This window comes from Pan troglodytes, chromosome 5 (genome assembly GCF_028858775.2).
Source record: "Pan troglodytes isolate AG18354 chromosome 5, NHGRI_mPanTro3-v2.0_pri, whole genome shotgun sequence".
Lineage (NCBI taxonomy): Eukaryota > Metazoa > Chordata > Mammalia > Primates > Hominidae > Pan > Pan troglodytes.
Genome location: NC_072403.2, coordinates 33,094,596 through 33,122,569, shown reverse-complemented (window position 1 = coordinate 33,122,569; position 27,974 = coordinate 33,094,596). Strand labels below are relative to the sequence as shown.

General features: G+C 41.7%; 5 protein-coding genes across 8 annotated transcripts in view; 2 read left to right on the top strand and 3 right to left on the bottom strand.

Annotated features, from left to right (window-relative positions):
- Positions 1–7,843: 7,843 nt before the first annotated feature.
- On the bottom strand, positions 7,844–8,421 carry H2AC12 (H2A clustered histone 12). The gene has a single exon (XM_063812257.1). It carries the CDS (start codon positions 8,349–8,351, stop codon positions 7,965–7,967), a length of 387 nt encoding a protein of 128 aa, XP_063668327.1. The 5' UTR covers positions 8,352–8,421; the 3' UTR covers positions 7,844–7,964.
- A 149-nt stretch (positions 8,422–8,570) lies between these two features.
- Positions 8,571–17,204, top strand: H2BC12 (H2B clustered histone 12). Its single transcript, XM_518295.8, has 2 exons — positions 8,571–9,071; positions 16,813–17,204. Exon 1 carries the CDS (start codon positions 8,682–8,684, stop codon positions 9,060–9,062), a length of 381 nt encoding a protein of 126 aa, XP_518295.2. The 5' UTR covers positions 8,571–8,681; the 3' UTR covers positions 9,063–9,071; positions 16,813–17,204.
- Positions 14,250–16,268, bottom strand: H4C9 (H4 clustered histone 9). Its single transcript, XM_054686652.2, has one exon. The coding sequence runs from the start codon at positions 16,183–16,185 to the stop codon at positions 15,874–15,876; it is 312 nt and encodes a 103-aa protein (XP_054542627.1). The 5' UTR covers positions 16,186–16,268; the 3' UTR covers positions 14,250–15,873.
- A 2,995-nt stretch (positions 17,205–20,199) lies between the features above and the next one.
- H2AC11 (H2A clustered histone 11) lies at positions 20,200–22,425 on the bottom strand. Its single transcript, XM_063812256.1, has one exon. It carries the CDS (start codon positions 22,423–22,425, stop codon positions 22,033–22,035), a length of 393 nt encoding a protein of 130 aa, XP_063668326.1. The 3' UTR covers positions 20,200–22,032.
- Positions 22,426–22,701: 276 nt separating this feature from the next.
- The window catches only part of H2BC11 (H2B clustered histone 11), a 37,813-nt gene continuing 32,540 nt past the window's right edge, over positions 22,702–27,974 (top strand). For 3 of the 4 annotated variants that reach the window (XR_008548790.2, XR_008548791.2, XR_010157604.1), the window contains exon 1: positions 22,747–23,130. Coding sequence is in view for 1 of the 4 variants with exons in the window: in XM_063812258.1 (XP_063668328.1) it covers positions 22,747–23,127 (381 nt within the window). In the remaining 3 variants the exon portion in view is untranslated. Of the gene's footprint in view, positions 23,131–27,974 lie in introns of all 4 variants that reach the window. The other variant, XM_063812258.1, reaches the window with a different exon arrangement.

Here is a 27,974-nt window from a genome sequence, read left to right as displayed (position 1 = left end):
CATCAAAGAAAATGCAGCCAGTAAGAAGGAAATGCAAGCTGCCTCTGTCTCAAGCCTCTTTGAGTTAGATCTTTCCTTTTCCTTTGCTTAGGGCCTTCCCCAACCCCATTTAGAAAGCTGCTGTGAATGAAAGTGCTTTTCAGCATTTTCTGCTGGGATGTTTTTGGAAATTGGGTTGATCTGCATGTGCTTCTCCATAAAAAGAGAGAAAAGCTGTATCTTTGATGTCATAGGCCTAGAAAAAGGCCTCTTTCCTTGTGCTTATTTTGGAAGGCCATTTTGAAGATTTCATCTGACACATTCACTACAGTGATTCTGGGAAGAATAAGAGACAGGCTGGCACAGTTGAACCTACCAGTTCTACCTTTACCAATGCCATGCACTCTTCTACTTCTAAATTTCTACATTTTCTGTAAGAAATAATTAAAAACCCTCTTTCTTTCAAGGGCATAGTTCCAGCAATATTTTCCTCTTTCTCCTGTATTATTAAAAAAAATTCTATTTGATCTCTATAGGATCTTTCTCATCAGCATTCAAAGCTGCTTTTATTTCTTTCATCTGAAAGAAATGTTCTCTTGCTTTCACTTTTCCTTTCAGCTATTGATAGTACTGTCTTTCAGTTTATAGCCATATTTCCTTGAAGTGTCATCAAACCCAAATCTTCTTTCATCTCATTTCTTTATTACACTCCTTCATCTTGCTTTCTTCTTCAACACTCCACTTAAACTGATCTTTTACATTTCACTAGTTGAAATGGCTATGTTAGTCCTCAACTTATATGATTTCTCAACACTATTTGATACATTGGATTTCTACCTCCTCTTAGAAACTGCTGTGGTCTGAATGTGTTCCCCAAAATTCTTATGTTGATAGTTAATTGCCAATGTGATAGTATTAATAAGTATTAAAACAGTGGCCAATATGTAGAGCCATCTCTCCATATCTAGAATGCACATGTCTGGGACTCAAGAAGTAGAGGTGTGAGTGGCACTTCTCATTATTCCTCAGTGATCCATTCAGACAATTTTGTATCCTATCCCTGTGACCTTGATTGAGCTCTGAGGGAATGGGTGTCTTTGTGCCCAGTGGATAAATATTTCCACTAGAGAGCATTGTCACCTTTCAAATCAATTGAAACCTGAAAACTGCTTCTGGCCATTTTAGTCTTTTCATGCCACTGAACCAATATGCAGGGAAAAGTGTCCCTCTACTTGGAGTGATTGCTCCCAGTTTCTAGGAGGTAGTTTGGTGTCTGCTGTACAGTGGAGGTTAAAGAAAACAAAAAACAAACAAACAAACAAACATTACTAATCCAGAGAAGTCTCTAAATGTTTTTTTCCCACAAGCCATGGTCAATTAAAAATTGTGACAATGAGATAAAGAAAAGATCACAAGGACACAGATCCCACAGGAATAAAGGCATATTTTATACTACCATGTAAAGAATTCAGCCAACATGCTGACAGAAGTCAGGATAACAAGAAATGAATTTTATTTTTATTTATTCATTTATTTTTGAGATAGGGTCTCATTTCATTGCCCAGGCTGGTGCCCAGGCTGGGGTGTAGTGGCATGATCATGGCTCACTGCAGTCTCAACCTCCCGGGCTCAGGTGATTCTCCTACCTCAGCCTCCCCAATAGTTGGGAGTACAGGCATACACCACTATGCCTGGCTAATTTTTTGTATTTTCTGTAGAGTCAGAATCTCGCCATTTTGCCCAGTCTCATGTTAAACTCCTGGGCTCAAGTGAGCTTCTCCCCTTAGCCTCCCAAAGTGCTGGGATTACAGGCATGAGCCACCACACCTGGCCTAAGAAATGAATTTTAGAAGGAAGCTGTGATTACTAACCTAAGCCTTATGATCAGCTACAGAAGCAAGGTTCATAACAGCTTTGTATTATGTTAACTAAGTACTTCTCACTTTTTACCCCAGTACATTCTAGGAAGGTGACGACTAACATTTTAGTTTTAAAGTAGGATTATGAACAAACTGGCATCACCCCCATGAGCTGGCTGTGATTTCACAAATTCCATGTTGGAATGCAATGCAGACTTTTCACTTGAGAAAAGGATAGTACACGCCAAAGGGCAAAAGGGATGGACTGTGCTAGATATTTACTTTTGCCAGCCTAGATTCACTGTCCTCTTCTTTTTTTTTTTTTTTTTTTTTTTTTTTCTCTGAGACAGAGTCTCGCTCTGTCACCCAGGCTGGAGTGCAGTGGTGCAATCTTGGCTCACTACAACCTCTGCCTCCCAGGTTCAAGCGATTCTTCTGCCTCAGCCTCCCAAGTAGCTGGGATTACAGGCGCCCACCACCATGCCCAGCTAATTTTTGTATTTTTAGTAGAGACGGGGTTTCACCATGTTGGCCAGGATGGTCTTGATCTCCTGACCTTGTGATATGCCCACCTCGGCCTCCCAAAGTGCTGGGATTACAGGCGTGAGCCACCGTGCCCGGCCCACTGTCCCCTTCTTTCATCCTGTGTCCCTAGGAGGCTGATCTATACATGAATTTGATCCTTGTCCTTTGGCTGCTGGTCAAATTTGGCTGATGAAAAGTGAAAATATGTCAGAGAGAGGAAGGAGTTCTTTCTGTTTCCAGATTTCCTTTCCTCTCATTGCCCCTTTGGGCCTAGGTGTGGTAATTACTTATATATGGTATTAGCTTCAAAATACTGCACTATCTCTTGTGGCTTCCTAACACCTTGCTCACTTCTTTTTCAATCTTCAAAGCACCCAATTGGTTGTTGTTGTTGTTGTTGTTTGTTTGTTTTTTGAGACGGAGTCTTGCTCTGTCACCCAGGCTGGAGTGCAGTGGTGCAATCTCAGCTCACTGCAACCTCCGCCTCCTGGGTTCAAGGTCCTGCCTCAGTCTCCTGAGTAGCTGGGATTACAGGTGCCCACCACCACGCCTGGCTAATTTTTTTGTATTTTTAGTAGAGACGGGGTTTCACCATGTTGGCCAGGCTGGCCTCGAACTCTGGACCTCAAGTGATCTGCCCGCCTCGGCCTCCCAAAGTGTTGGGGTTACAGACATGAGTCACTGCATCAGGCCCAAAGTACCCAATTTGAAGGCCTAATCTCTCCTGATGGGACACTGGCTGACATATTGACCTCTTTTAGCTTATATGCTGCTGTGTTTACAGATATTAAATGAAAATACAAATAAGATATTTACTTTCAAAATATAGTCATTGACATGGAGTTTAAACCCATAAGAACAGATGATCTTAGCCAAAAGGCTGAAAACACTTGGTCTTAGCCAAAAGGCTGAGAAGCGGTGATGATGTGGAGTTTAAGAACCTGATCTGGGCTGGGCGCGGAAGATCACGCCTCTAATCCCAGCACTTTGGAAGGCTGAGGCTGGCAGATCACGAGGTCAGGAGATTGAGACTGTCCTGGCTAACACAGTGAAACCCCATCTGTACAAAAAATACAAAAAACTTAGCAGGGAGTGGTGGCACGCGCCTGTAATCCCAGCTACTTGGGAGTCTGAGGTAGGAGAATCACTTGAACCCAGGAGGCGGAGGTTGCAGTGAGCCAAGATCGCGCCACTGCACTCCAGCCTGGACTACCGAGCAAGACTCTGTCTCAAAAAAAAAAAAAAAAAGAACTTGATCTGGTAAACCCAGAAGGCATAACGAGAACTAAGAATAAGAGAATACCTCATTGAGGAGGTGCCATATTATGAAAATTGAAGAATGAATAGGAGTTACCCAAGGAGAGGCTGGTAGGACAAACACTCTGGGCCTGGGAAATCGCAAGTGCAAAGCTACAGGAGTACCAGATAGAATCAGACAGACCAATCCCTGAATACACTTTCTAATTCCAGTCCGTTGATTTTATTAAATCTTACAGCTTCAAGTAAATTAGAAAATGCACTGGTTTCTTCAAAAATGGCAATTTTGCTGTGAATAGAAAAAAGTTTAGCAATTCTGCTGTGAATAAAGTTAGCTTTTAATAAGTCAAGCAATATCAACGTACACCAGCAATTTTACCTCCTTTTTTTTTTTTTTTTTTTTTGGTGTTTTCCTTTGTGTGATTCCAAGGCATATTTGGGATCTCAAGTTGATTTACTGATGGCCAGTTCTGAGTCCAGATACCAGTCAGCCTTGTAAACAATCACTATTCCTCCCAGGTGTTTACTATTACACACAGAATCTAGCTTCCCAGGTAAGTGAAGCCATGTCAATAGTTAGCCTGATATAAAATTATATTATTCCGTCTTTAGTTAAGCACCGTTCATTATCCATAATCACATATATTTCCCATATTTTGTCATTGTTAATTATTTAAATCATGCAGCTCCTCTGGGGTATAAACCTTCACATATTTTTAGATGTGACTTTACTATTTTGATTTTATCAGAATTATTCCTTACAAGGAATGCATGACAACGACTCCATCTGTAATAGGTATGAAGATGAGGGGGAAGGGCGGAACTGAGGAAAAGCATGTATGTATGCATTTTAAAAATTGTGTGTTTTAAAAATATATTTTTTTAAAGTATATATTTTAAGTGTGATTCCCATTTTCAGGAATCTTTAGCTATTCACTTTAAACTATTGTAAACACTGTTTGAATAATTAAGTCTAGTTTTATTCTTTCTCATTTGGTATCTATTAATTCAGATATGATCATGATACTCTTCTGGTAGAACCTTTCAACATCTCCCTTTAACAATTCTTACCCAAGTTTCTATATACCTTAGACTAAAGCACATGAGACCAGATAGTTAAGAGAAGGCAGTTATGTGTGTGTTCCATGTTGAGTAGATAATATTCTGATAGCTTTTTCTCCTACTAATTGAGAATCTGATTGGATAAGTAACACCACACTTTCTTTTCCAAATTAGAGTCCAAACAATACCCACCTCAAAAGGTTGTGAGAAATAAATAAGCACATTCATATTGCATATGTAGCCCATAAATGGTCGGCACCAAATATCTCTTCTAGGTGGGGTTTTTTTTTTTTTTTTTTTTGAGCTGGAGTCTCACTCTGTCACCCAGGCTGGAGTACAGTGGCACAATCTCGGCTCACTGCAACCTCCGCCTTCCGGGCTCAAGCAATTCTCCTGCCTCAGCCTCCCAAGTAGCTGGGACTATAGGCAGCTGCCACCACGCCCGGCTAAGTTTTTGTGTTGGGATTACAGGCATGAACCACCGCACCCAGCCTAAAATGTGTTTCCACCTGGTTTCGAACCAGGGACCTTTCACGTGTGAGACTAACGTCATAACCACCATACTACAGAAACTCATTCCATGGTTTTTTTTAAAGGTTTCCTCTCCTCTCTTTTGAGCCTCAAATATTCATTCTGAAGTTTCTTCAGTATGGGGCAAAGCTGGATTATTTCTCAGTACAGGAAAAGTAAAGAGATTTGCTGAATCTGGGGTAGGAAAAGTTAGTGGAAGAATCTCCCATTTCTTTTATAATTGTTTTCTATCACCTTCCATGTGCAATGATTGAGGCATTTAAAGCTCTTACAGGAGTATATCAAACTAATAAAGATTTTTAGAATGTCTGTACATTTTCTTATTTCTCTAAAAAGAAAAGACCCTCCCCTCCCCGGCCTTTAAATTCCCTGATGAAAGTAATTACAGGCTCATGCCTGTAATCCTGGCACTTTGGGAGGCCAAGGCAGGCAGATCACCTGAGGTCAGGAGTTCGAGACCAGCCTGACCAACATGGTGAAACCCTGACTCTACTAAAATTACAAAATTAGCCGGGAGTGGTGGCACACACCAGTAATCCCAGCTACTCAGGAGGCTGAAGCAGGAGAATCGCTTGAATCTGGGAGGTGGAGGTTGCAGTGAGCCGAGATCAGGCCATTGCACTCCAGCCTGGGCAAGAAGAGCAAAACTTCATCTCAAAAAAGAAAACGAAAAAAAGTCAAAGAGCAATACCAGCTATGCACTTATGCATGCTAAAGTCAGTCTCACAGATACTATCATAGACCTTAACATTGATATTTATATTCATGTTAATATATGTCATAGACATGGAAATACACTGCCCAGATCCTCCTTCAAGGAAGGGCTTGCAGCCCAACTGCAGAGAGCACAGTTAGCAGATAGACACCAGCTGTTAGCTTCCTCAGTGTTTGCCTCAGCTGCAGAGCTCCTCCCCACTCAAGGCTGCATCCTTCCCCAGGGCAGTCCTCATTCAGTGACCCACAAAGGAGTTAAAAAGGGTGGTCTAGAGCCCCTTTGGCCCAATGTGGGGGCAACTTGACAGGCATACTGGCTCCAGAGCTCTCCACTGGGTTGGCTGAACATTTGTCTGGCCTGTATCATAGTTTGACATTTTCCTTTGCCCAATCCTATTTCCTTCACCCCTTCACAGATATTGAGCCCTAATAAACATTTTGCATCCCAAACTCCATCTTAGCATCTGTTTATCGAGAACTCATATGTCACTACATTATAATTTCTCGTTCTGCATCTCTTGCATTTCTTTTTCAATTGGGCTTCTGCATGCAAAGACTGGGAGTAGCAAACAAATCTATGTGTATTGAATTACAAACTATGTCCTCTTCAATCTTTGTGAAATACATAAAGTTAATACTATTTTTTGGTGTCTTTTTTAAGTGGCTTGAATTCCGTAGAGAAAAAATAAAGATGTATACATGTAATATTTCAATTAATATATATCCTATCCCCATAGGCATAGAGAGCATAATGGGGCCCTCCATTTTAGAGAGGAGATAAACAAAGATGACCTCTTTATAGGTGTTACTTGATCAGAGACCTACATAGATTGAAAAAAAGTGAGAGAGGTAGTTATCAGGGGAAGAGGGAATTTAAAGTGCAAAGGCCTTAAGACAGAAAATGTGTTTGGCATTTTGTGGGAATAGCCAGAAAGCCTTGAGGCTATGAAGTAAAAGCAGGCCAAGTAATATCAAGAGGGGGTGGGGCGGAGGAAGGAAACTCATAGGGCTTCCTAGGGTAGGTAAATTAATGTGGACAAGCAATCAAAAGCAATAGCAATCCCGATCTAATAAATTTGATAATACAAATTGGCTAGACAGAAAAAGCTATGTTGTATCCTAAGCTACTACAAGAGTGCATTAATACACCTGCTCCAAAGAAATGGGACTAAGGATTTACAAGTATGGGATTCAGGAAATTCTGCATCCCATATTCTCCTTCCATCGGAATCAAATTCTAATGCAAATGAGTCACTAGACTTTCATCACCTGGGTAAAGTTACTCTTAAGAGTTAGACCACTTAAGAATCAGGCTGCCCTTTCTTGCTTTTCAAGAATACTTAGAATTGCAAAATTTGCCTTTAAAGAATGGCAAGTATATCCCATTTTTATGGCTGTTTGACAACACTATTAATGTAATAGAATTATTACACTGGAGGCCGGGCGCTGTGGCTCACGCCTGTAATCCCAGCACTTTGGGAGGCCGAGGCGGGCGGATCACCTGAGGTCAGGAGTTCGAGACCAGCCTGGCCACCATGGTGGAACCCCCGTCTCTACTAAAAATACAAAAAACTAGCCGGTCGTGGTGGTGTGTGCCTGTAATCCCAGCTATTCGGGAGGCCGAGACAGGAGAATCGCTTGAACCTGGGAGGTGGAGGTTGCAGTGAGCCGAGATCGCGCCGCGCCACTGCACTCCAGCCTGTTGGAGACTCCATCTCAAAAAAAAAAAAAAAAAACCCACTGGAATTAGTAAATAGATTTCAGGGATTTGTACGTTTGATTTCACTTATTACCCCTGCTGAATAAGCTTCTCCGGAGTATCCTACAACAACTTGTGGGTCTTCATTGCCTTCCAGTGGGTTAATTTAGAAACATTGTAAAGAGTTGCTCCAGCCCAACCGCCAAAGAAGCGCTTTACAATGTTATCTAGCGAAGCAAACATGAAGTGAAACAAACATGACTGTGTCCAGCTTTCTCTAAGAGTGTAGAATGGCTCTGAAAAGAGCCTTTGTTTTCCAGTCCTCACAACCTCGCTCCTTATTTGGCCTTATGGTGGCTCTCAGTCTTCTTAGGCAGCAGCACGGCCTGGATATTGGGCAAGACACCACCCTGCGCGATGGTGACTTTGCCCAGCAGCTTGTTGAGCTCCTCGTCGTTGCGGATGGCCAGTTGGAGGTGACGCGGGATGATACGGGTCTTCTTGTTGTCGCGGGCCGCATTGCCAGCCAGCTCCAGGATCTCAGCGGTCAGGTACTCCAGCACCGCAGCCAGGTACACTGGCGCGCCGGCTCCAACCCGCTCGGCATAATTACCCTTGCGGAGCAGGCGGTGCACTCGGCCCACCGGGAACTGAAGCCCCGCCCGAGAAGAGCGGGTCTTGGCCTTGGCGCGAGCTTTACCGCCTTGTTTGCCACGTCCAGACATACTGGTCACAACTTACTGAAAGTAGCCAACGAGAAAAGGCAGCGCCTTTTATAAACACTATTGGGCGCGAAAAAGAAGATATGTCATTGGTTAGGGTTGCAGCTTAGTTTTAACCAATGGAAGTACGTCTTTTGGATTTGCAGATTGGGTTGATTGGGTATAACTAACCTCTGACGTCACCCTAATAACCACCAATCAGATACAGGACTTTAACTCTTCACCTTATTTGCATGAGAGGTCCTATATAAAAACGACTCCTGGCACCTTGCTCCCATTACTTCCCTTTTTCTCGATCTGCTGCTCGTCTCAGGCTCGTAGTTCGCCTTCAACATGCCGGAGCCAGCGAAGTCCGCTCCCGCGCCCAAGAAGGGCTCGAAGAAAGCCGTGACTAAGGCGCAGAAGAAGGACGGCAAGAAGCGCAAGCGCAGCCGCAAGGAGAGCTACTCCGTATACGTGTACAAGGTGCTGAAGCAGGTCCACCCCGACACCGGCATCTCCTCTAAGGCCATGGGAATCATGAACTCCTTCGTCAACGACATCTTCGAACGCATCGCGGGTGAGGCTTCCCGCCTGGCGCATTACAACAAGCGCTCGACCATCACCTCCAGGGAGATCCAGACGGCCGTGCGCCTGCTGCTGCCCGGGGAGTTGGCCAAGCACGCCGTGTCCGAGGGCACCAAGGCCGTCACCAAGTACACCAGCGCTAAGTAAACTTGCCAAGTAAGCGTCTTAAAGCCCAACCCCAAAGGCTCTTTTAAGAGCCACTTAAATTGTCGATATTAGAGCTGTAAACACGTGTTCCTAATCCAGGCTTAAATTCGGGCGATCTTTTTAAAGGGATTATTATGATCTTATCACACTGAGTAATGCGTGCAGTGCTTGTAATCGAGTCTGGCTAAGGAGAAGCCACATACACTTTGTTAGTACTGAGTGAGAAATATGGCGCCTAAAAAATTAGGGATGTGCAGGAAACTTGTGTTAACAGAAAGTGCTTCCTGGCTCTTGGCGCGAAAATGGATACTTCCGTTGTATCGAGTGCTGTGACTTCCTGTTAGAACTTGTTGAAAGCCTATTGTGTCACGTGTACTTTCCACCATGTAAAGACGTTCTAACGTGAGTTTATATATTAGTAAATTTGGTTCCTGATGGCGTTCCAGTACGTATGGCTTTCGCTCGAGCAGTTACCTTATTTAACCCCTTCTAGGCTGTACCCAGCTCTGCCTTGCTTTGCTTCCCCCTCACCCCCCGATTCCATCTCTGCAGCCCACGGGACATCGGGAAGATGCCAGACCACCAGGCAGGATAGTCTGAAAGGGTAAGGGGAGGAGCACAGCTTTTCTCATGAGTGAAGAAACGGAACATGAGATCATCACGGAGATTTTTGGAATAGTTTACTAGTTTTTAAGGCATGTTCAGCGTCAATTGATCCAATCAGTAATTTTTCCTGACAAGAAAGCTTATAGAAAAGGAAAATGAAAAGCAAGTAGATTCAGAGGGGAGACAACAGACTGAGACTAGAGACAGTCCGCCCCGAAGCAAGAAGTTGGAGTAGAGGAGAAGGGAACTTCCCCAGCAGCACAGGGTTTGAGCTAAGTGTTAGGTGGTGGGTTAGAAATAGGTGGTGGGTTTTATTGTGTGATTAGAGGCTAGAATGACTATGCCGGTGATGAGCACTGTGAAACTTTTTTGGAAGAACCAAGTGAAAGAAAGGGTCCACGAATTTTAAGCTAGGTTGTTACCTGGCTAAATTTGTGATTTAGAAATGTAGGCCAGTTTCACAGGGGAATTGTGTGTGTGTGTGTGTGTGTGTGTGTGTATATGTATATATTTAACATATTTGGCCACGCATTGTTCTAGTCTTTGGGGATATTGCCCGCCCTTAGGCATTTGGAGATTAGCAGGGTCATATTGGAAAACTTCATACATGCAAAGCATATGTTCACTGTTGATCCAAGTCTTATTTATCCTACCAGTAATTTGGGGGTTACATTAATATTCTAAGAAATGTATCAACAAATAATTATATTTATTGTTTACCTATATAGGAGGCACTGATCTATATCTATACCTATATAGGAGGACAGATCACTTGAAGTCAGGAATTCAAAACCAGCATGGCTAACATAGTGTGAAACCCCGTCTCTACTAACAGTACAAAAATTAGGGGGGGCGTGGTGGCATGTGCCCGTAGTCCCAGCTACTCGGGAGGCTGAGGCAGAATTGCTGGAAGCCAGGAGGCAAAGGTTGCAGTGAGCCTAGATCACCTCACTGCACTCCAGCCTGGGCAACAGAGCAAAACTCCGTCGCAAATAAAATTAAAAAATAAACTAAAATACACTATGCCAATGAATTCTACCTTCAGGTATACCTGACTACTCTTTATAGACTAAAATTTTTACTCTGGAGCTATCTGCTGTTATTACCTTTAGACTTACAAACTATTTTTGCAAATGGACATATCATCTTGATTTTATACAATTTACTTTCAGTCCTTTTTGCTCTTTTTACAAAATTCTGTAAGTGCATTTGTATTTTAATAGAAATACTGGGTGGAAGTGGCCATAACTTTCTCCTGCTTTCACCCTCACCCCTTTTCTCCCTTCAAAATGATCTCATTTTATTTCTCTTGATAGCACAGATTCCCCCCCACCCACCCCGAGACAGAGTCTCACTCTGTTGCCCAGGCTGGAGTGCAATGGCAAGATCTTGGCTCACTGCAACCTCCGCCTCCCAGGTTCAAGCGATTATCTTGCCTCAGTTTCCCGAATGACTGATATTACAAGTGCCTGCCACCATGCCCAGCTAATTTTTGTATTTTTAGTAGAGATGGGGTTTCAACATGTTGGCCAGGCTGGTCTGGAACTCCCCACCTCGGGCGATCCACCTGCCTCGGCCTCCTAAAGTGCTAGGATTACAGGTGTGAGCCACCACGCCCGGCTGATAGCACAGAATTTAACAGCTTGAAGGAATCAAAAAGTTCAGATCACTGTTATTTTACAAATAGCTAAATGGATGCAAAGCTTACTTTGCTCAGATCATTAGACTCAGAACAAGATTCCATTATGCTCTTGTTTGTTTCCATTATACCATATATCTCTTTGTCATCTATTTTCTCATTAGCCACGTGTATTAATTTGACTTAATTTGGAGCAAAAATAGGGCTCTTTTAACTTATTTATTTGTATATTTCATAATCTCTTTTAAATTGTTAAAAAGTTGAATGTGCTAAATTGTCTCCTGTCTCATAAATTTTTTTTTTTTTTTTTTTTTTAAAGAGTAGTTCAGCGCTTTGCAATAATTGCTGTGTGATTCTGGACCACAGCAATTCAATCTAGCAATTGTTACAGCCTGCTGAAGAACGCTTGCACAGAATAATTGCCTGCTTCAGATTCTCCCATCCTTTGGGAAACTGAGAGTAGCTCTGGGATTGAAAAGTGGAGGTTTATTTAACTGTGGTTAGGGACTTGGCAATCATATGTTTGGTCTCTGCTGTTATCTAGTATCTTTAAGTCTAGAAGTTGGAAGTAAAGAGGTCAGTGGACCTAAGAAAATGGCATGGCTTTCTACCCTAGATGAGCTGGAAAAACTTAGTAATTCTTCAAGTGCTTAATACAAAGGAGCAAATCTCACAACTCAATGCCTATGAAGTGTAATATATCATGTCACTACTTTCTTGATATTACCTGAGGTATAAGTACAGTTGGGAGAAGACCTTATCTCTATCTTCAGGAATATAAGTGAAGGAAAGGAAATTTTTTTCTTTTTTTTGAGACAGAGTCTTACTCTGTCGCCAAGGCTGGAGTGCAGTGGCACTGTGTCGGCTCACTGCAACCTCTGTCTCCTGTGTTCAAGCAATTATCCTGCCTCAGCCTCCTGAGTAGCTGGGATTACAGGTGCCCACCACCATGCCTGGCTAGTTTTTATATTTTTAGTAGAGATGGGATTTCACCATGTTGGCCAGGCTGGTCTTGAACTCCTGACTTAAGGTGATCCACCTGCCTTGGCCTCCCAAAGTGCTGGCGCGAACCGGGCCAGTGAGCCACCGCACTGGGCCTGGGAAATTTGTTCTTCATTTGCTTTCTCCTACTTTCTCATTCTTTCTTGAACTAGGATTTTTTTGTCTTTATTATATGTGTCTGAAAGCCAGTTTGTTACTCTTAAGACACTACTCAAATAGAAATATAATGTGGCCACGTGCGATGGCTCATGCCTGTAATCCCAGCACTTTGGGAGGCCGAGGTGGGTGGATCACAAGATCAGGAGTTTGAGACCAGCCTGGCCAGTATGGTGAAACCCCGTCTCTGCTAAAAATACAAAAATTAGTTGGGCATGGTTTCACATGAGTGTAGTCCCAGCTGCTTGGGAGGCTGAGGCAGGAGAATGGCTTGAACCCGGGAGGCTGAGGTTGCAGTGAGCCAAAATTGTGCCACTGCACTCGAACCTGGGCGACAGAGCGAGACTGTCTCAAAAAAAAAAAAAAAAAAAAAAAAAAAGGAGGGGGGGAATGTAATACGTCATACATGTACTTATCTTTCCAGTAACCATTTTTAAAAGTTAAAAAAAAATTGTCTGGGCACAGTGGCTCAAGCCTGTAATCCCGGCACTTTGGGAGGCCGAGGCAGGCGGATCACCTGAGGTCAGGTTCAAGACCAGCATGGCCAACATGGTGAAACCCTGTCTCTACTTAAAATACAAAAAATTAGCCTGGCGTGGTAGTACGCACCTGTAATCCCAGCTACTTGGGAGGCGGAGGCAGGAGAATTGCTTGAACCCGGGAGGCGGAGGTTGCAGTGAGCCGAGATCACACCATTGTACTCCAGCCTGGGGGACGAAAGCGAGAGTTCGTCTCCAAAAAAAAAGTTAAAAAAGTTAATTTTAATAGTGTATCCTATTTGACAGAATATATCAAAAATAGTTTCAGCATATAGTCAATACAGAATGTATTAAATATCTTGCATTCTTTTTTCATTTCAAATCTTCAAAATCTGGTGTGTATTTTACACTTTTATGGTATATCAAAATAAATTTTCGTGGGGAATTCTTGATCTGTAATTAGAATAAGATGATTCTGATTCATGTCCCTAAGGTGTTCCAGGTATACTTGAATGTTATCTAATTGAATCCAGCACCAGTTTTTAAAAGTAAACTAATTAAGATATAATTAAACACTTACTCCCTCAGTCACATGCCACATTGTAAGTGCTCAAACTCCATGCATGGCTAGTGCTATACCATAAGACACTCAATGAGCAGAACTTGACCTAAAACCCACTAGGGCACTATGCAAAGGATTACAGTTCCTTCTGGCATCACCACCTACTACGGTTTTTCCTAAGGGAGTGTTTAATCCATTGGGCTTGGAACATGAAAAATGACAGGGAAGGACGTGTTACATTGCTGCAGATTTAACAATAACATAACTATATAGACACAAAATAAAAATGACTTTCTCAGGCCCACAAACTGACACATGAAAATAATTCATTCCAAATGGGATTAAGTGACAAGCAGGTTTTGTATCTGTCCTGACACATTTCCCCAAATTCTTCATTATAGAACTAGCACCACTACTACTCTCTGTGATGGCTTATCTATCTACTAAGAGAGTGTGATTAAGACTATTACAGGTTTGAGTGAGTGTATGTTCGGGGCAATTTGAATCTATGCTCCTGGAATAATAAAAATTAAAGAAAAACAAGTTTGGGTCATAAAATCTAACATTTGTGAATTGGTTATTTGATTTGGCCTCTTTTGCCATTTTAAAATAAGAGTAATAAAATCTATCTCACAAGAATATGAGATACGAGATAATCCATGTAAAAGCACTTAACACAATTTTCAACAAACTTTCAGTGTATCTTAGGCATTACTTTCCTCTTTCACCCTTTCTTTTGTCCCTTTTGTAATACTTTGAAAATTTTAGGTATTGTTAATCATTGCTTATTTAGAAAGTAAGATCAATCTTTTATCAGGTCTTCCCTTAGCTTGCTCTTAATGCTACTCTTACAGCGATTTCAGAAAAGCCTTACTATCCAATTCAAGCCAAATCAGGACATAAGCCGCCTAAATGTTTTTGGTTTTTGTTTTTTTCCCCCCAGATTGATGCCTGCAGCTCCTGGGGAAAGTGGAAGTAAGATAACTCCTTTATGAAAAGGCAGCATTCAAAAACTATAAAAAATATAAATCCAACATTATTAAAATTTTGCACATCCAAAGATATCACGAACAGTTAAAAACAAACCCACAAGGTGACAGAATATATTTGTCACATACTGACAAAAAGTTAAAACTCAAATATATAAAGAATATTTACAAATCAAATCTCATAAAATAAAAACTGTAGAGAATCTGAATAGACCATTCCCAGGAAAGTGGGAAAATCTCCAAATAGCCAAAAATCTCATTTAGAAAAACTCCGATTTGACATTAGGAAATGCTGATAAACAATAACTCTCAAGCACTGCTGGTGGAATATGGGAGTATAAATTTAAAATACTACCCTGGAAAGCAAATTGTTCATTTTTATTCATGTTGAATATGCACATTTACCAAATAATTCCACTTCCATGTAACCAGAAAATGCACAGCTGTATACAGTGCTGTTTTGTAATGAGGAAAAAAAATCAACAGAGAAATGAATAAAGTATTTACTGACACATTAGAAAACTAGATTAATGGTAAGAATAACATAGAACTGCACATTTCAACACGGATATATTTCAAGAGCAAATGTAAAAATTCATGACGATTAAAATAGATTAGGGGTATGTGCATCTAAAGTTAAAACGCATGGGAACAGTAAACAAATTTAGAATATCAGTTTATCCTAGAATATTACTTAATTCTAGATAGGAAAAAGGGAGGGCTGTGCTACTGAGAAAGGGACATAAGGATTTTAGATGCACTTGAACAAGTGGTGTGGTCACCAGCGCATTTTGTATACTTGATATATTCCAGTATTTAAAAGGCAAACATATAAAGGAATATTATTACTAAGACTCTTAAGACTGCCCGACTGTTCTACAGTAGTAAAAGTATGGTCTGTCCCCCTCCCCCCCATGCAGAGCTCTGTGCCCGCCAAGTCCTCTTAAACCAGCCACCACGAAGTTTTCCTGGAGGTTCTAGCATTTAGTGGAGCCCATCAAACTCATTATCTCCTGAGACGTATTTGAAGGTCCAGAGGGAAGTTAATTATCTAGCCCGCCCCTATTTGGACCGCAGACCCCTTGGCTTTCTAAACTAATCCGAGCGGTAAACCGGCTGCAGGCAATTTCCAGGCAGCCGCCAGAAGTTACTGGCCAGCAGAGGCTCTTCTGGCCTTGGAAAAATCTCGGCCCAAGGTCACCTGTAGTCATCAGCCCATTTTCGGCGTCGAGTTAATCTTGTAAAATAGGATGACAGAACTCACTGACAATGGCCCTATTAAGAGACCCAGTTTGCAGTCATTTCAACTCTTTTGTTGAAAGCTTAGGGGCCCTAAAAAGGGCCTTTTTTAGAGAATGACTGGGCTTCAAAATGCCATTTAGCCGCCGAAGCCATAGAGGGTGCGGCCCTGGCGCTTGAGCGCGTAGACCACGTCCATGGCGGTGACCGTCTTGCGCTTGGCGTGCTCCGTGTAGGTCACGGCGTCCCGGATCACGTTCTCCAGGAACACCTTCAGCACTCCGCGGGTCTCCTCATAGATGAGGCCAGAAATGCGCTTCACGCCGCCGCGGCGAGCAAGGCGCCGAATGGCTGGCTTGGTGATACCCTGGATGTTGTCGCGCAGCACCTTGCGGTGGCGCTTGGCACCCCCTTTCCCCAGGCCCTTACCTCCTTTGCCGCGTCCTGACATTATCAAGTGGTCAGAGAACAAAGATCTGCTGCCTGTGATGGCAGCTTTCTTTTATGGGTAACCTCTGCGGACCAGACTGAAAACCGGAAGAGCTTTGGCGGGAAGTCCCTCTGCATTGGGGGAGGGGACCTAAAAGGGAAACAGGCCTGCTGTGCTCTACTCCCTCTTGTTCTCCTTCAGTCCTTTTTAATCCTCAAGACCTAGGCTGTTTTTCCTTTTTTCATTTAACATGATTCCTGTCTCATAACAAAAATGTTAACATTATAGAAGATACATAAAGCAAAAAGAATATTATCTCTGCATATATGCATGTTTTCCTTTAACATTATTTGTGTGGAACTATGCTATTTTGTGGCATTTTTCTCCTTAATATACAATGGAAATATACTCCATATGCTAAATTCCTAGCAATAGAACAAGATAGACTCATAGAATTTAAAGATCGTTCAGGTATATTGCTAAGTTCTTTTCTACTTATTTTCATTTCTAGTGTTTGGGGTGGAGAATTATTCCCCCAAATATCGAGCTTGGTAATGGTGGGTGCTTTTGAAAATTGAGGGTTCTCAGAAACAAGTCTAAGAATCAAGGTCCCTCTAACTTTGTCTTGTTTCTCTTCCCCAAATACAGGGAGGGACTTTCTCTGGAATTTCCTGATATGACCAAGAAAGCTTCTTATCAAAAGTAGCACAATTGCCTTCGGTTACCTCATTATCTACTGCAGAAAAGAAGACGAGAATGCAACCATACCTAGATGGACTTTTCCACAAGATAAAGCTGGCCTCTTGATCTCATTCAGATTCCAAAGAGAATCATTTACAAGTTAATTTCTGTCTCCTTGGTCCATTCCTTCTCTCTAATAATCATTTACTGTTCCTCAAAGAATTGTCTACATTACCCATCTCCTCTTTTGCCTCTGAGAAAGAGTATATAAGCTTCTGTACCCCACCACTGGGGGGTTGGGGTAATATTCTGTGGTCCTCAGCCCTGTACCTTAATAAATTTGTATGCCTTTTCTCTTATTAATCTTGTCAGTTGATTTTCAGTGAACTTTCAGAGGCCAAAAGGGAGGTTTTCTCTTGGCCCCTGCACCAGTAGCAGTTCCTGATATGCCTACAACCTTAACTAATGCTGGGTAGAACCATTTAAAGTAATCTAACTTTACTAATAAGGACTTGATTTCTTGTATATAGAAATAACTTTTCAAAAAGTTAATCAGTTGGTTAGTCAGCACAATACATTAACTATTTCCCCCACTGATTTGAGGAACTTATCATATACTGAATATATGAGCCACCGCACCCGGCCCATTTGGTGATTTTCTTGCTACTCTTTATTTCAATGAGTACCTTACAGCAATGCTTGAAGTATTTTCAAAGTATTCCACTTAAATGTCATAAAGTAAATGAAGATAAACTTTTCATTAAAATACTTTAGAAATTTTTGCATTTATGTTGCAATAAAAGAAAACTTGCCATACACCTTTGGAAAACAAAATTGATATGACTGGCTGTAACTTGCTGTAGCTGAATTCAGTATATGTTGTAGAGAGGGTAAGGTAGCATAGGTTAATTGAATACGTTAATCTAAGGGTAAATACAAATTAAAAATGAGAGGCTTAATTATCTGTTGAAAACAAGACTTCCCTTTCCTTTCCCATCACTTTCAAAATGTCTTTCTCTGTCCTTTTAAAATGTATGTAAATCCTTTTAATGGCTAAATAGGCCTTATAACTCAGAATATTTTCTCAATGCCTGGAGAGCCATCCCTTTGAAATGTTAATCATTAAAAAAGATAGTGGTCTGTCTCCCAGTTTCCAGCGAGAAAATGGGCCGAACTTTAGCTGTCACCTGACTTCGAATTGCAAAACCTATCCAGTGTAGCCATACATAATAAGCAAGATTTCTTTCTGCTTTTGCAACCTCTTCATAAGGTTTCCTGTGATAAGCAACTCTCCCTGGTTTAATGCTTATTCAATAATAAAATTATTTCCTTTGTCTTCTTTGGGAGAAGATTTTAAAATTGTATTTCCCCAACATTAGTTAACAAGTATATTTCTCTACTTGAGCTTCTCACTAATCAGAAGCCTTTTTCTGTATCTGATTTCATGAGTTTTCGTATAGCAATTAGTGACAAGGATAGCAATGAATGGTAAAAGGTGGCAGAGCATGCCATCCCAAAATATGCCATTTTGGAATAAGAATTATTCTGAGATGCAGGCAATTTTAAAAAGAGTAGGTACAAGAAAGGCACTTTGACCATTCCCTTTTACCCCCTAAAAGCAGGAATTAAAATTCCCATGTGGAAGATGTCCTCCCTGTACTAAAAGGAAAAGAACATTTTCATCAAGGACAGGAAGTTGAAACCAAGAGAATTCTGTCCAAGCAGATCTTAAAATAATTCTTGTTTTCCTTCAGCCTTCCTACATAGTTACATTTCCACAATTTACTCCATTCAACCTACTATAAAAGCATTTAGGTTTTGCTACTTCTTTGGGGTCTATTATTAGAGCTCCCATGTCCCATGCCACATAAAATTTATATTAAGTTTATATGGTTTTCTCCTCTTATGTCAGTTTAATTATCAGGCCAGCCATAAAAACTCTTAAGAGGACAGAGGTAAAATTTTGCCTCCCCTACAAGGATATTTGAGTTTGTCAGACTCTTTAGTTTCTGAAATTGACGGTAAATTTAGTTCTGAAATAGTAAACATACACGCAGTATAACATTTTAAAAAAATGTTATGCTAATCAGTCTGTTTTCTAACAGGATAACTGACTATCAAGATAAACTTAGTTCAAACAGAGTAACTCTGAGTTCTCACATTCTTTCACATTACAAAACAAATCTGGTAGCAAACTTTGTCAGAGGCGTTTAAACCAGAGAAACTCCATCTTGAATAGGGGCTGGGTAAAATAAGGCTGAGGCCTACTGGGCTGCATTCCCAGAGGCTTAAGGCATTTGTAGTCACAGAATGAGTCACAGAAGAGGTCAGCACAAAGTACAGGTCACAAAGACCTTGCTAATAAAAGTATGCGGTAAAGAAGCCAGCCAAAACCTACCAAAATCAAGATGGTGAGGAAATTGACCTCTGGTTATCCTCACTGCTCATTATACACTACTTATAATGCATTAGCATGCTAAAAGACACTCCTACCAGTGCCATGACCATTTACAGATGCCATGGCAACGTCGGAAAGTTACCCTATAGGGTCTAAAAGGGGGAGGAACTCTCAGTTGGGGAACTGCCCACCCCTTTCCCGGAAAACTCATGAAGAATCCACCCCTTGTTTAGCATGTAATCAAGAAATAACTATAAATATCCTTAGAATAGAACGAAAGAACAATTTTCTTTACTTCTCTAATAAACTTGCTTTCACTGTACTCTATGGATTTGCCTTGAATTCTTTCTTGAGAAAGACCCAAGAACTCTCTCTTGGGGTCTGGATTGGGACCCCTTTCCAGTAACAGTTACACTTGCAAAGTACATCCTGTGTCCAACCACTGTACATTTAATTGTGAAATTTATTAAATATTAATTTAAATAAGTTGAAAGACCTTTAAAGACAGGGCAGTTCAAAAATGAGTAAAATTATTGGGTTACACAGTATAAAAATCCATCAAAAAGCCAAATATTTTACTATTTGGGGGGCCTCTCAAGTACCTATTTTTGCTAGATATTGTCAGCACTTGTTTCTGTTCCAAAACATCGTATTTATACTAGGATTGGAAGTAGTTATATTTTAAGAACAAGAAACAGAAACAGTAAAAGGTTATGAGATGTCAGTAGACTAAGTGCTAAAGAAATTCCAGATAGGAAGAGGAGGTATCTAGAGAAAAGGAGCTGAAAAGAAATGGGGTAGGTTGACCAAATTTTAGAGCAAGAGTTTTTAACCTGAGGTCCGTACTTATATGTCACAATGCCCCTAAGGAAAAAATTCAGCAATTGGAGGGTGTTGAAGGGGAAGTCCGTGAGTTTGGGTAGTAAAATATCTATTTTTAAAAACTTAACCTTGACTGAACTTGAACATTTCACTTTATTATGAATTTAGGCCACAAATCTCAGTACCTGTTACTTTGTAACCCAAAAGACATTAGATGTTTCATTTCTCATTACAATTGCTGAGTTATCGTGAAACATTTTTACTCCTCTAGTAACAGCAATTAGGCTCACCAAATCATGTAATGTGTTAACTATATTAACAATATAACTATATAGTCTCATTTATCACTATGAAGTTTTAAAAATACTTTGATAACTGTAATTTAACTTTGTTTGGCATTTTATATACTTAAAACATCATTCTGAGATTTTCCATGTTACCAGACAGCCAAAAGTGTCTACAATACACAAGAAAAATGAGTTAACGTCTTCTTCTTAAGATTACATCAGAGTGGGCCGGGCGTGGTGGCTTACGCCGGTAATCCCAGCACTTTGGGAGGCTGAGGCCGGTGGATCACGAGGTCAGGACATCAAGACCATCCTGGCTAACACGGTGAAACCCCGTCTCTACTAAAAATACAAAAAATTAGCCGGGCATGGTGGGAGACGCCTGTAGCCCCAGCTACTCAGGAGGCTGAGGCAGGAGAATGGCGTGAACCCGGGAGGCGGAGCTTGCAGTGAGCCGAGATAGCGCCACTGCACTCCAGCCTGGGCGACAGAGCGAGACTCCGTCTCAAAAAAAAAAAAAAAAAAAAAAAAAATTACATCAGAGTTCAGTGAACAGAGGGAGGAGGCACAATTGTGCAATCTTGGCATGAGTATTCCTTATTTAGCTACAACACCAAAAGTTATTTGCACTACCGTAGTAAATAACCCTCCTCTACAGAAAACTGCCAGTCTTGCTAGGAGGCCTCAGTTTGTGTGAGGAACGCCCAATACCCTGTACTTTTCTAATAGTCATAAACATTTCTAATATTTCTAATGTACATTTCTAATACTCATCAACATTTGTTGAACCATATTATAATCCTCTATATATTTTCCCTCATATCTGTGAGGCAGACGTTTTAACAGTCTGTGTGCTAACACTTTACCTCAGATTTCTTCATGGGTTTTAAGGTTTATTATTAACTATCCTGTCAAGTTCTTCTAGGTAAGCAACTTGGGATATTAGGCCTTTCCAAATGAGCCATCTTTCTTGGGCTCCAGATAACGTCATCCCAGTATTTTACTCACTTCATTTTAAAGGAATACTTTGCAACATGCAGTAGGGTGGGTAAGAGAATGCTTCACGGCTATCCATCAGGAAAGATGTGAGTCTCTGACAGAGCCTTTGCAGGGAGGTGGACTATTGTGTCACAAAGTTCTGCAGCCTCGCTCTCGTGCAGCGGCGTCACCGCCGAGCTCTCGCAGGAGCGGCAGCTTGCTGATCAGCAGCTCGGAGTTCTGGTAGCGCCGAACGTCGCGCAGGGCCACTGTGCCGGACACGTAGCGGCGGGACTTCTTCATGCCGCCCTGGCCCGCGTGGAACAGCTGTCTGCTAAATTCTAGCCCGGGCGATAACTCTTTTGGGCCAAAGTGCTTCAAGAACTCACGAAGCCACTGGTGCTCTGTGGACACATACTAAGTTTAAAATTAAGTAATGGCCTAAGAGATTTGTTCACATCTTAACTTTTAAGCGTGGTAGAATCTGGACCACCTTCCCTCTAGTTTTTCTTTTAAATCTGCGGTGTTCGCTACGCTGTTTTCAAAAAGATGGGTAACTTATGATTAGAGTCTTGTCCATGTCTCACTTTCTTTCACATGGAATAAATGTTAAGTTCTTTTAGAGAAAACGTGGGTGGCCCTGAAAAGAGCCGTTGGTTTGGACTCGATTTTACTTGAGCTGCCACAAACTAGTCCAGATAGTTACTTGCCCTTCGCCTTGTGATGGCTCTCAGTCTTTTTGGGCAGTAGCACGGCCTGAATGTTGGGCAGGACACCGCCCTGTGCGATGGTGACTTTGCCCAGCAGCTTGTTGAGCTCCTCGTCGTTGCGGATGGCCAGTTGGAGGTGACGCGGGATGATACGGGTCTTCTTGTTGTCGCGGGCCGCGTTGCCCGCCAGTTCCAGGATCTCGGCGGTCAGGTACTCCAGCACCGCTGCCAGATACACCGGCGCGCCGGCCCCGACCCGCTCGGCATAGTTGCCTTTGCGGAGCAGGCGGTGCACTCGGCCCACGGGGAACTGGAGACCGGCCCTAGAAGAGCGGGTCTTGGCCTTAGCGCGGGCTTTGCCTCCCTGCTTGCCACGTCCAGACATAGCTGCCGCAACTCACTACGAGCAACCACAAAGTGAAGGGGAAAGGCGGCGCTTTTTATAAACACTATTGGGCGCGAAAAAGAAGACGTGTTGTTGGTTAGGGCTGCAGTTTAATTTCAACCAATAGTAGTGCGTCTTCTGGATTTGCGAATCCTGATTGGGCAGACCTGACCTCTGACGTTACCCTGAATAACTACCAATCAGACACAAGACTTCAACTCTTCACCTTATTTGCATAAGAGATTCTATATAAAAGCGCCTTGTCATACCCTGCTCACGCTCTTTTTCCTTTTCGTTGGCGCTTTGTAGCTACACAGTGCTATGCCAGAGCCAGCGAAGTCTGCTCCCGCCCCGAAAAAGGGCTCCAAGAAGGCGGTGACTAAGGCGCAGAAGAAAGACGGCAAGAAGCGCAAGCGCAGCCGCAAGGAGAGCTATTCCATCTACGTGTACAAGGTTCTGAAGCAGGTCCACCCTGACACCGGCATTTCGTCCAAGGCCATGGGCATCATGAATTCGTTTGTGAACGACATTTTCGAGCGCATCGCAGGTGAGGCTTCCCGCCTGGCGCATTACAACAAGCGCTCGACCATCACCTCCAGGGAGATCCAGACGGCCGTGCGCCTGCTGCTGCCCGGGGAGTTGGCCAAGCACGCCGTGTCCGAGGGCACCAAGGCCGTCACCAAGTACACCAGCGCTAAGTAAACAGTGAGTTGGTTGCAAACTCTCAACCCTAACGGCTCTTTTAAGAGCCACCCATGTTCTCAAAGAAAGAGCTGGTGCTTGTATTCCTCCTCTGCTGGCCACTGACAAACCCTTGTAACTCGCTACTGTGTTTTTTAGTCTGAAGTAAAGGAGTTATTTAACTAATCCTTAATGACTTTTTTTTAGATCTGCCATTCTAATCTTAGAGTTAAGTAAGGAGATGGGAAATTTTCTATTATAAGTTCGAAACCAATTAAAATACGTTAGAAACCAATTAAAATACTCGTCGGTCCCCCGTCGGTTAGTGATTTGGAACAGTGCCAAGTTGCAGCGGTTGTCAGTTTGAATTTGCCCGGGCAACGCCCGCCCTTCCTCTGCATCCTGATTGGTTGTTGTATCCAGGAAGTCCACGGTCGGCTTGGGTGCGCCAAAGGAATCCAAACCCCGCCTTTATTTGGCCTTCCTTACAAACTCAGTAAACTGTTTCTCATTCTTTAGTATTTTATCGCTTTCGGGAAGGAGATTTATTTCTAATTAGTTTTCGTTGGATAGAGCGTTTTTTTTTTTTTTTTAAAGGGACCCTTTATGGCAACATAGTCTTTTTTTTTGTTTTTGAGAAGGAGACTTCCTCTGTCGCCCAGACTGGAGTGCGGTGGCGCGATCTCAGCTCACTGCAGCCTCTGCCTCCCGGGTTCCAGCGATTCTCCTGCTTCAGCCTTCCGTGTAGCTGGGATTACAGGCATGCGCCACCACGCCCGGATAATTTTTGTATTTTTAGTAGAGATGGGGTTTCACCATGTTGGCTAGGCTGGTCTCGAACTGACTTCAGGTGATCCACTAGCCTCAGCCTTAAAGTGCTAGGATTACAGGCATGAGCCATCAAGCCCGGCTACAACGGAATTTGAATGCCGTAGTTTTCAGCCTGAGAAAGATCAATGCTTTATTTCTGATTAGAATACTATTTTCCCTTTATGGTATATCTATATAAGCAAAGGCATTAGAAGCCTAAACAGGACAATTCGGGGCGTAATGAAGGCAGAAAGCTTGAGGACATTTATCCCAGACTCTTTTCTGAAACAAGTCAATTTCAATTTTAAAACTCCTTTCGTTAGTATTTTAAATACTGTTTTTGACTGCCTAGAAGAAGTGAGGAAAAACAAGTTCCCCCTTATTCAGGTTGTCACAAATGAGAACCAGTCACCCAACAAACGATGTTGCTCTAGGTTGTAACTTCAGTCATGTGTCTCTTAGGTAAAAATCCAAGGTCTATAAAGCATTTGGAAGCTCCCACTATGACTGGGTTTTGGTTTCAAAGGTAGTAATTGTATATAAGCTTGAGTTACTATCTAGTTTATTTAAAATGGATCTAAATTTAGCACAGTAATAACATCTAAAACAATTAGTATTTTTGTTAAATCCACTATCAAATACACACGTTTCCCTTGTTGACTCAAGTCCTGTTTTTTTCAAAGCCCAGTTAAATATTGCCTGCTTTATGAAATTTCTTCTATTTTTTTAGCTTTTTCTCGGACACTTGTCCAGCCTTTGAAAACTGTCTCTGTAGAGTTTCTAAAATATGTATCTCTCTGAATTGCTATCTGGTTTGTTGTATATATTTCTATGTAGAAAATATACACTCAAGTTCTTTTCCTTCACCGTACTAAGGATAACTGAACTGTTATCAATTCTGTGAATAAACAGAACTTAAATTACTTTTATGACATTATTGTTATGTTACATGGGCCTCTGACCCTCTCTATTAATCCAAATAGTCAGATGATAATTTCCAAGCTAAATAACTTGCTTCTTTGTCTTACAGGATATAGAAATCAGAATAAAAAGCAGGGTTTGTAAGAAAAGGAGGATTGCGACTGACTCATGGGTATATTGTCCAGCCACAGGTGAAAATTTGTAAAGGCTAGGTTTTCGAAAACTATACAAAGTTAAGTTGAAAAGAACCCAGCTAATTCTCCTGTTACTCAGAAGACTAAACTGCCTAAGGGGTAATGAAACAAATGATCACCTTATGGGTTATTTTCATCTTGCTGGTGTCCTCTTAATAAGGACAAAGAGTTAATACTTTGCTTGAAAAACTGAATGGGACTGGGCGGGGTGGCTCACGCCTGTAATCCCAGAACTTTGGGAGGCCAAGGCTGGTAGATCACTTGAGGTCAGGAGATCGAGAGCAGCCCCTGCCCCTGGGGGATGGTGAAACCCCGTCCCTACTAAAAATACAAAAATTAGCCTGATGTGCTGGTGGGACCCTGTAATCCCAGCTACTCGGGAGGCTGAGGCAGGAGAATCACTTGACCCCAGGAGGTATAGTTTGCAGTGAGCCGAGATCGTGTCAGTGCACTCCAGCCTGGGCAACAGAGGGGACTCCGTCTCAAAAAAAAAAAAAAAAAAAAAAAAAAAAAAAGAAAGAAAAACTGAATGCTGCAAGTTCAACCCATTACTAACCAGTTCCTGAAGAATTGGCTTTTTTCCCTTTTTTTTCCTCTGGCTTTTTCCTTCATTTTAAAAAGGGGGATGTAATAGTGCCTCTTGAGCAAATAGTTTTGGTATACTTAGAACAATGTCCTGTACATAGTAAGCATTCAATATATGTTGGCTAATACTACTGATGCCGGTTGTAACAGTAGTATTAGAAACCGTAACTCAAGTATGTCCATAAATGGCAATAGGGAAAAGAATTGCTGCCACTCAGCACAATTTGGAGTATTGAATGTGATTGTTTACTTTTTCTAGAAGGAAGGTGACCTAAGACACTGATCTAAACTGAATGTACATGGCTAATGGTTTGGATAGACAGATTTTTTTAAGTGGGGAAAAGTGGAGGTTGTGTTGACTGGAAGCTTTGGGGAACAGTGATATGGATGAATTTCCCAGAATGGTCCCAGAGTATGAGAATAATATCCCACGTGAATGCTAACCTAAATTCCCACTCTTCAGAGGAGGCTATCAACAATCAGGTACACATCAACCATATGGCTGTCATGTAGTCTCTTTTCCTATCACCCCACTTATTGCCCAAGTGATTTACTTGTAAACAATGTGACCAGGGTGGTAGGCAATGGTAGAGGTGATACTTGAGCTCTGTAGTATAGACTTAGCTCACCAAGGCTGACCTCTGGATACTGCTGCTGCTAAGTGTCCCATATGTCAGGGGAAGTATTCTTGTGTTCTTGCAAGTATTTTGTCATGGATGAGGCAGAGATTTGTCTTCACTGAGATAAACACTCTAGATTTCGATATGCTTCACTTTCTTACATGCTATTGCTAGCAGGACCATCTGTGAACTTACTGAACGCTTTATACCTCATATCTCAACATTTTTTGGACCCATTTCTATACATTATACAGAAAGGGTAAGGTAATGCATGGATGACCATGAGACTCGGTAGTCCTAATGTGTACCACATTCCTTATAAGCAGAAGTCTGAATTTTTGGAAGACTCAGTTACAGCGGCATGTAGTCATTTAGCACCCTCTTGAAGTACTGTTCAATTTTGGACGTTATAGATGAGCTGAATAGTGACTAAGAAAAAGCATAATTTCTTCTGTAGACAAAATGCATTCGTTAAAGAAAGGAGAGGTAGGAATGGAGTGGTACCTTTCATATTACACTTAATAATAGCCAACTCAAAAAAGTTATGCTTTTCATGTTTCCAACTCAGGGCTCCCTGCTGTTTTTTTTGTTTTAGAAAAGGAGTACATACTCCCACCAGTAGTCATGGAGATGCCTCTGTTTATTGATTTACCAAAAATGATTTATTTTTATATGAAGTTTAAAGCAGTTTAAATTACATTCATTTGCTGGCTTAGAGAACTGTGGGAAGTCTTGACTTAATGGGTGTTGGGCTTTTGGACTCCTCCTCTGTTTGTCAGTTTTCTTTTTGTTTCTGTTTCCCCGCCTTCCCCCACTCCTCCCCTCTCTTTTTAGGGGCATAGGCAAGGAGCTGTGACAGACAATTTGAGTGTTTTTAAAAATAGTCTCATAAAAAATATACCTTTGACTGGGTGCAGTGGCTCATGCATGTAATCCCAGCACTTTGGGAGGCTGAGGCAGGCACATCACGTAAGGTCAGGAGTTAGAGATCAGCCTGGCCGACATGGTGAAACCTGTCTTTACTAAAAATACAAAAATAAGCCAGTCGTGATGGTGCGTGCCTGTAGTCCCAGCTACTTGGGAGCCTGAGGCAGGAAAATCGCTTGAACTCGCAAGGCAGAGGTTGCAATGAGCTGAAATGGTGCTACTGCACTCCAGCCTGGGCAACAGAGAGAGACTCTGTCTCAAAAAAAAAAAAAAAAAAAAGAAAAGAAAAAAAAAGAAAGAAAACAAAACATTTTTTCCCCAACACTTTTCAAAGAATGGTTTAAAAGCAATGACAATCCATGATCAGTGAGAATTCCCACCCAGATTATGGTCTCTCAATTCCTTTTTCAAAGGGCAGGCAGGCTACTTGGAGACTTGGGTAAATTTATGGATTTTAATACATTCAAGAGGAACAGCAATCAAATGCCATATTTGGATCTGGTGGGATCTCATTCAGACAAAATCAATATTTGAGACAATTCAGGATTTTCTTTAAGGGCTAGGTATTGGATAATGTTACACATCATTTTTAAAATTTTCTTAGGTGTAAAATCTTAGCGTTTTTTCTTTATATCCATATCTGTTAGGATATTTGTGAAAATATTCATGATTAAAATCACATATTTGGGATTTCATGTTTCAGATATTTTTTAGACTCCCTCATCTGTCAGTGTGGGTGCGGATAATGAAACAAAATGGGCAAGATGTTGGTAATTGTTGAAGCCTGTGCGACGAGGCTTGGGAAGTGCAG

What these genes read in the sequence shown, in the direction of transcription:
- H4C9 (XM_054686652.2), bottom strand. Translation starts at nt 16,185, where the DNA reads ATGTCAGGACGCGGCAAAGGAGGTAAGGGCCTGGGGAAAGGGGGTGCC.
- H2AC12 (XM_063812257.1), bottom strand. Translation starts at nt 8,351, where the DNA reads ATGTCTGGACGTGGCAAACAAGGCGGTAAAGCTCGCGCCAAGGCCAAG.
- H2BC12 (XM_518295.8), top strand. Translation starts at nt 8,682, where the DNA reads ATGCCGGAGCCAGCGAAGTCCGCTCCCGCGCCCAAGAAGGGCTCGAAG.
- H2AC11 (XM_063812256.1), bottom strand. Translation starts at nt 22,425, where the DNA reads ATGTCTGGACGTGGCAAGCAGGGAGGCAAAGCCCGCGCTAAGGCCAAG.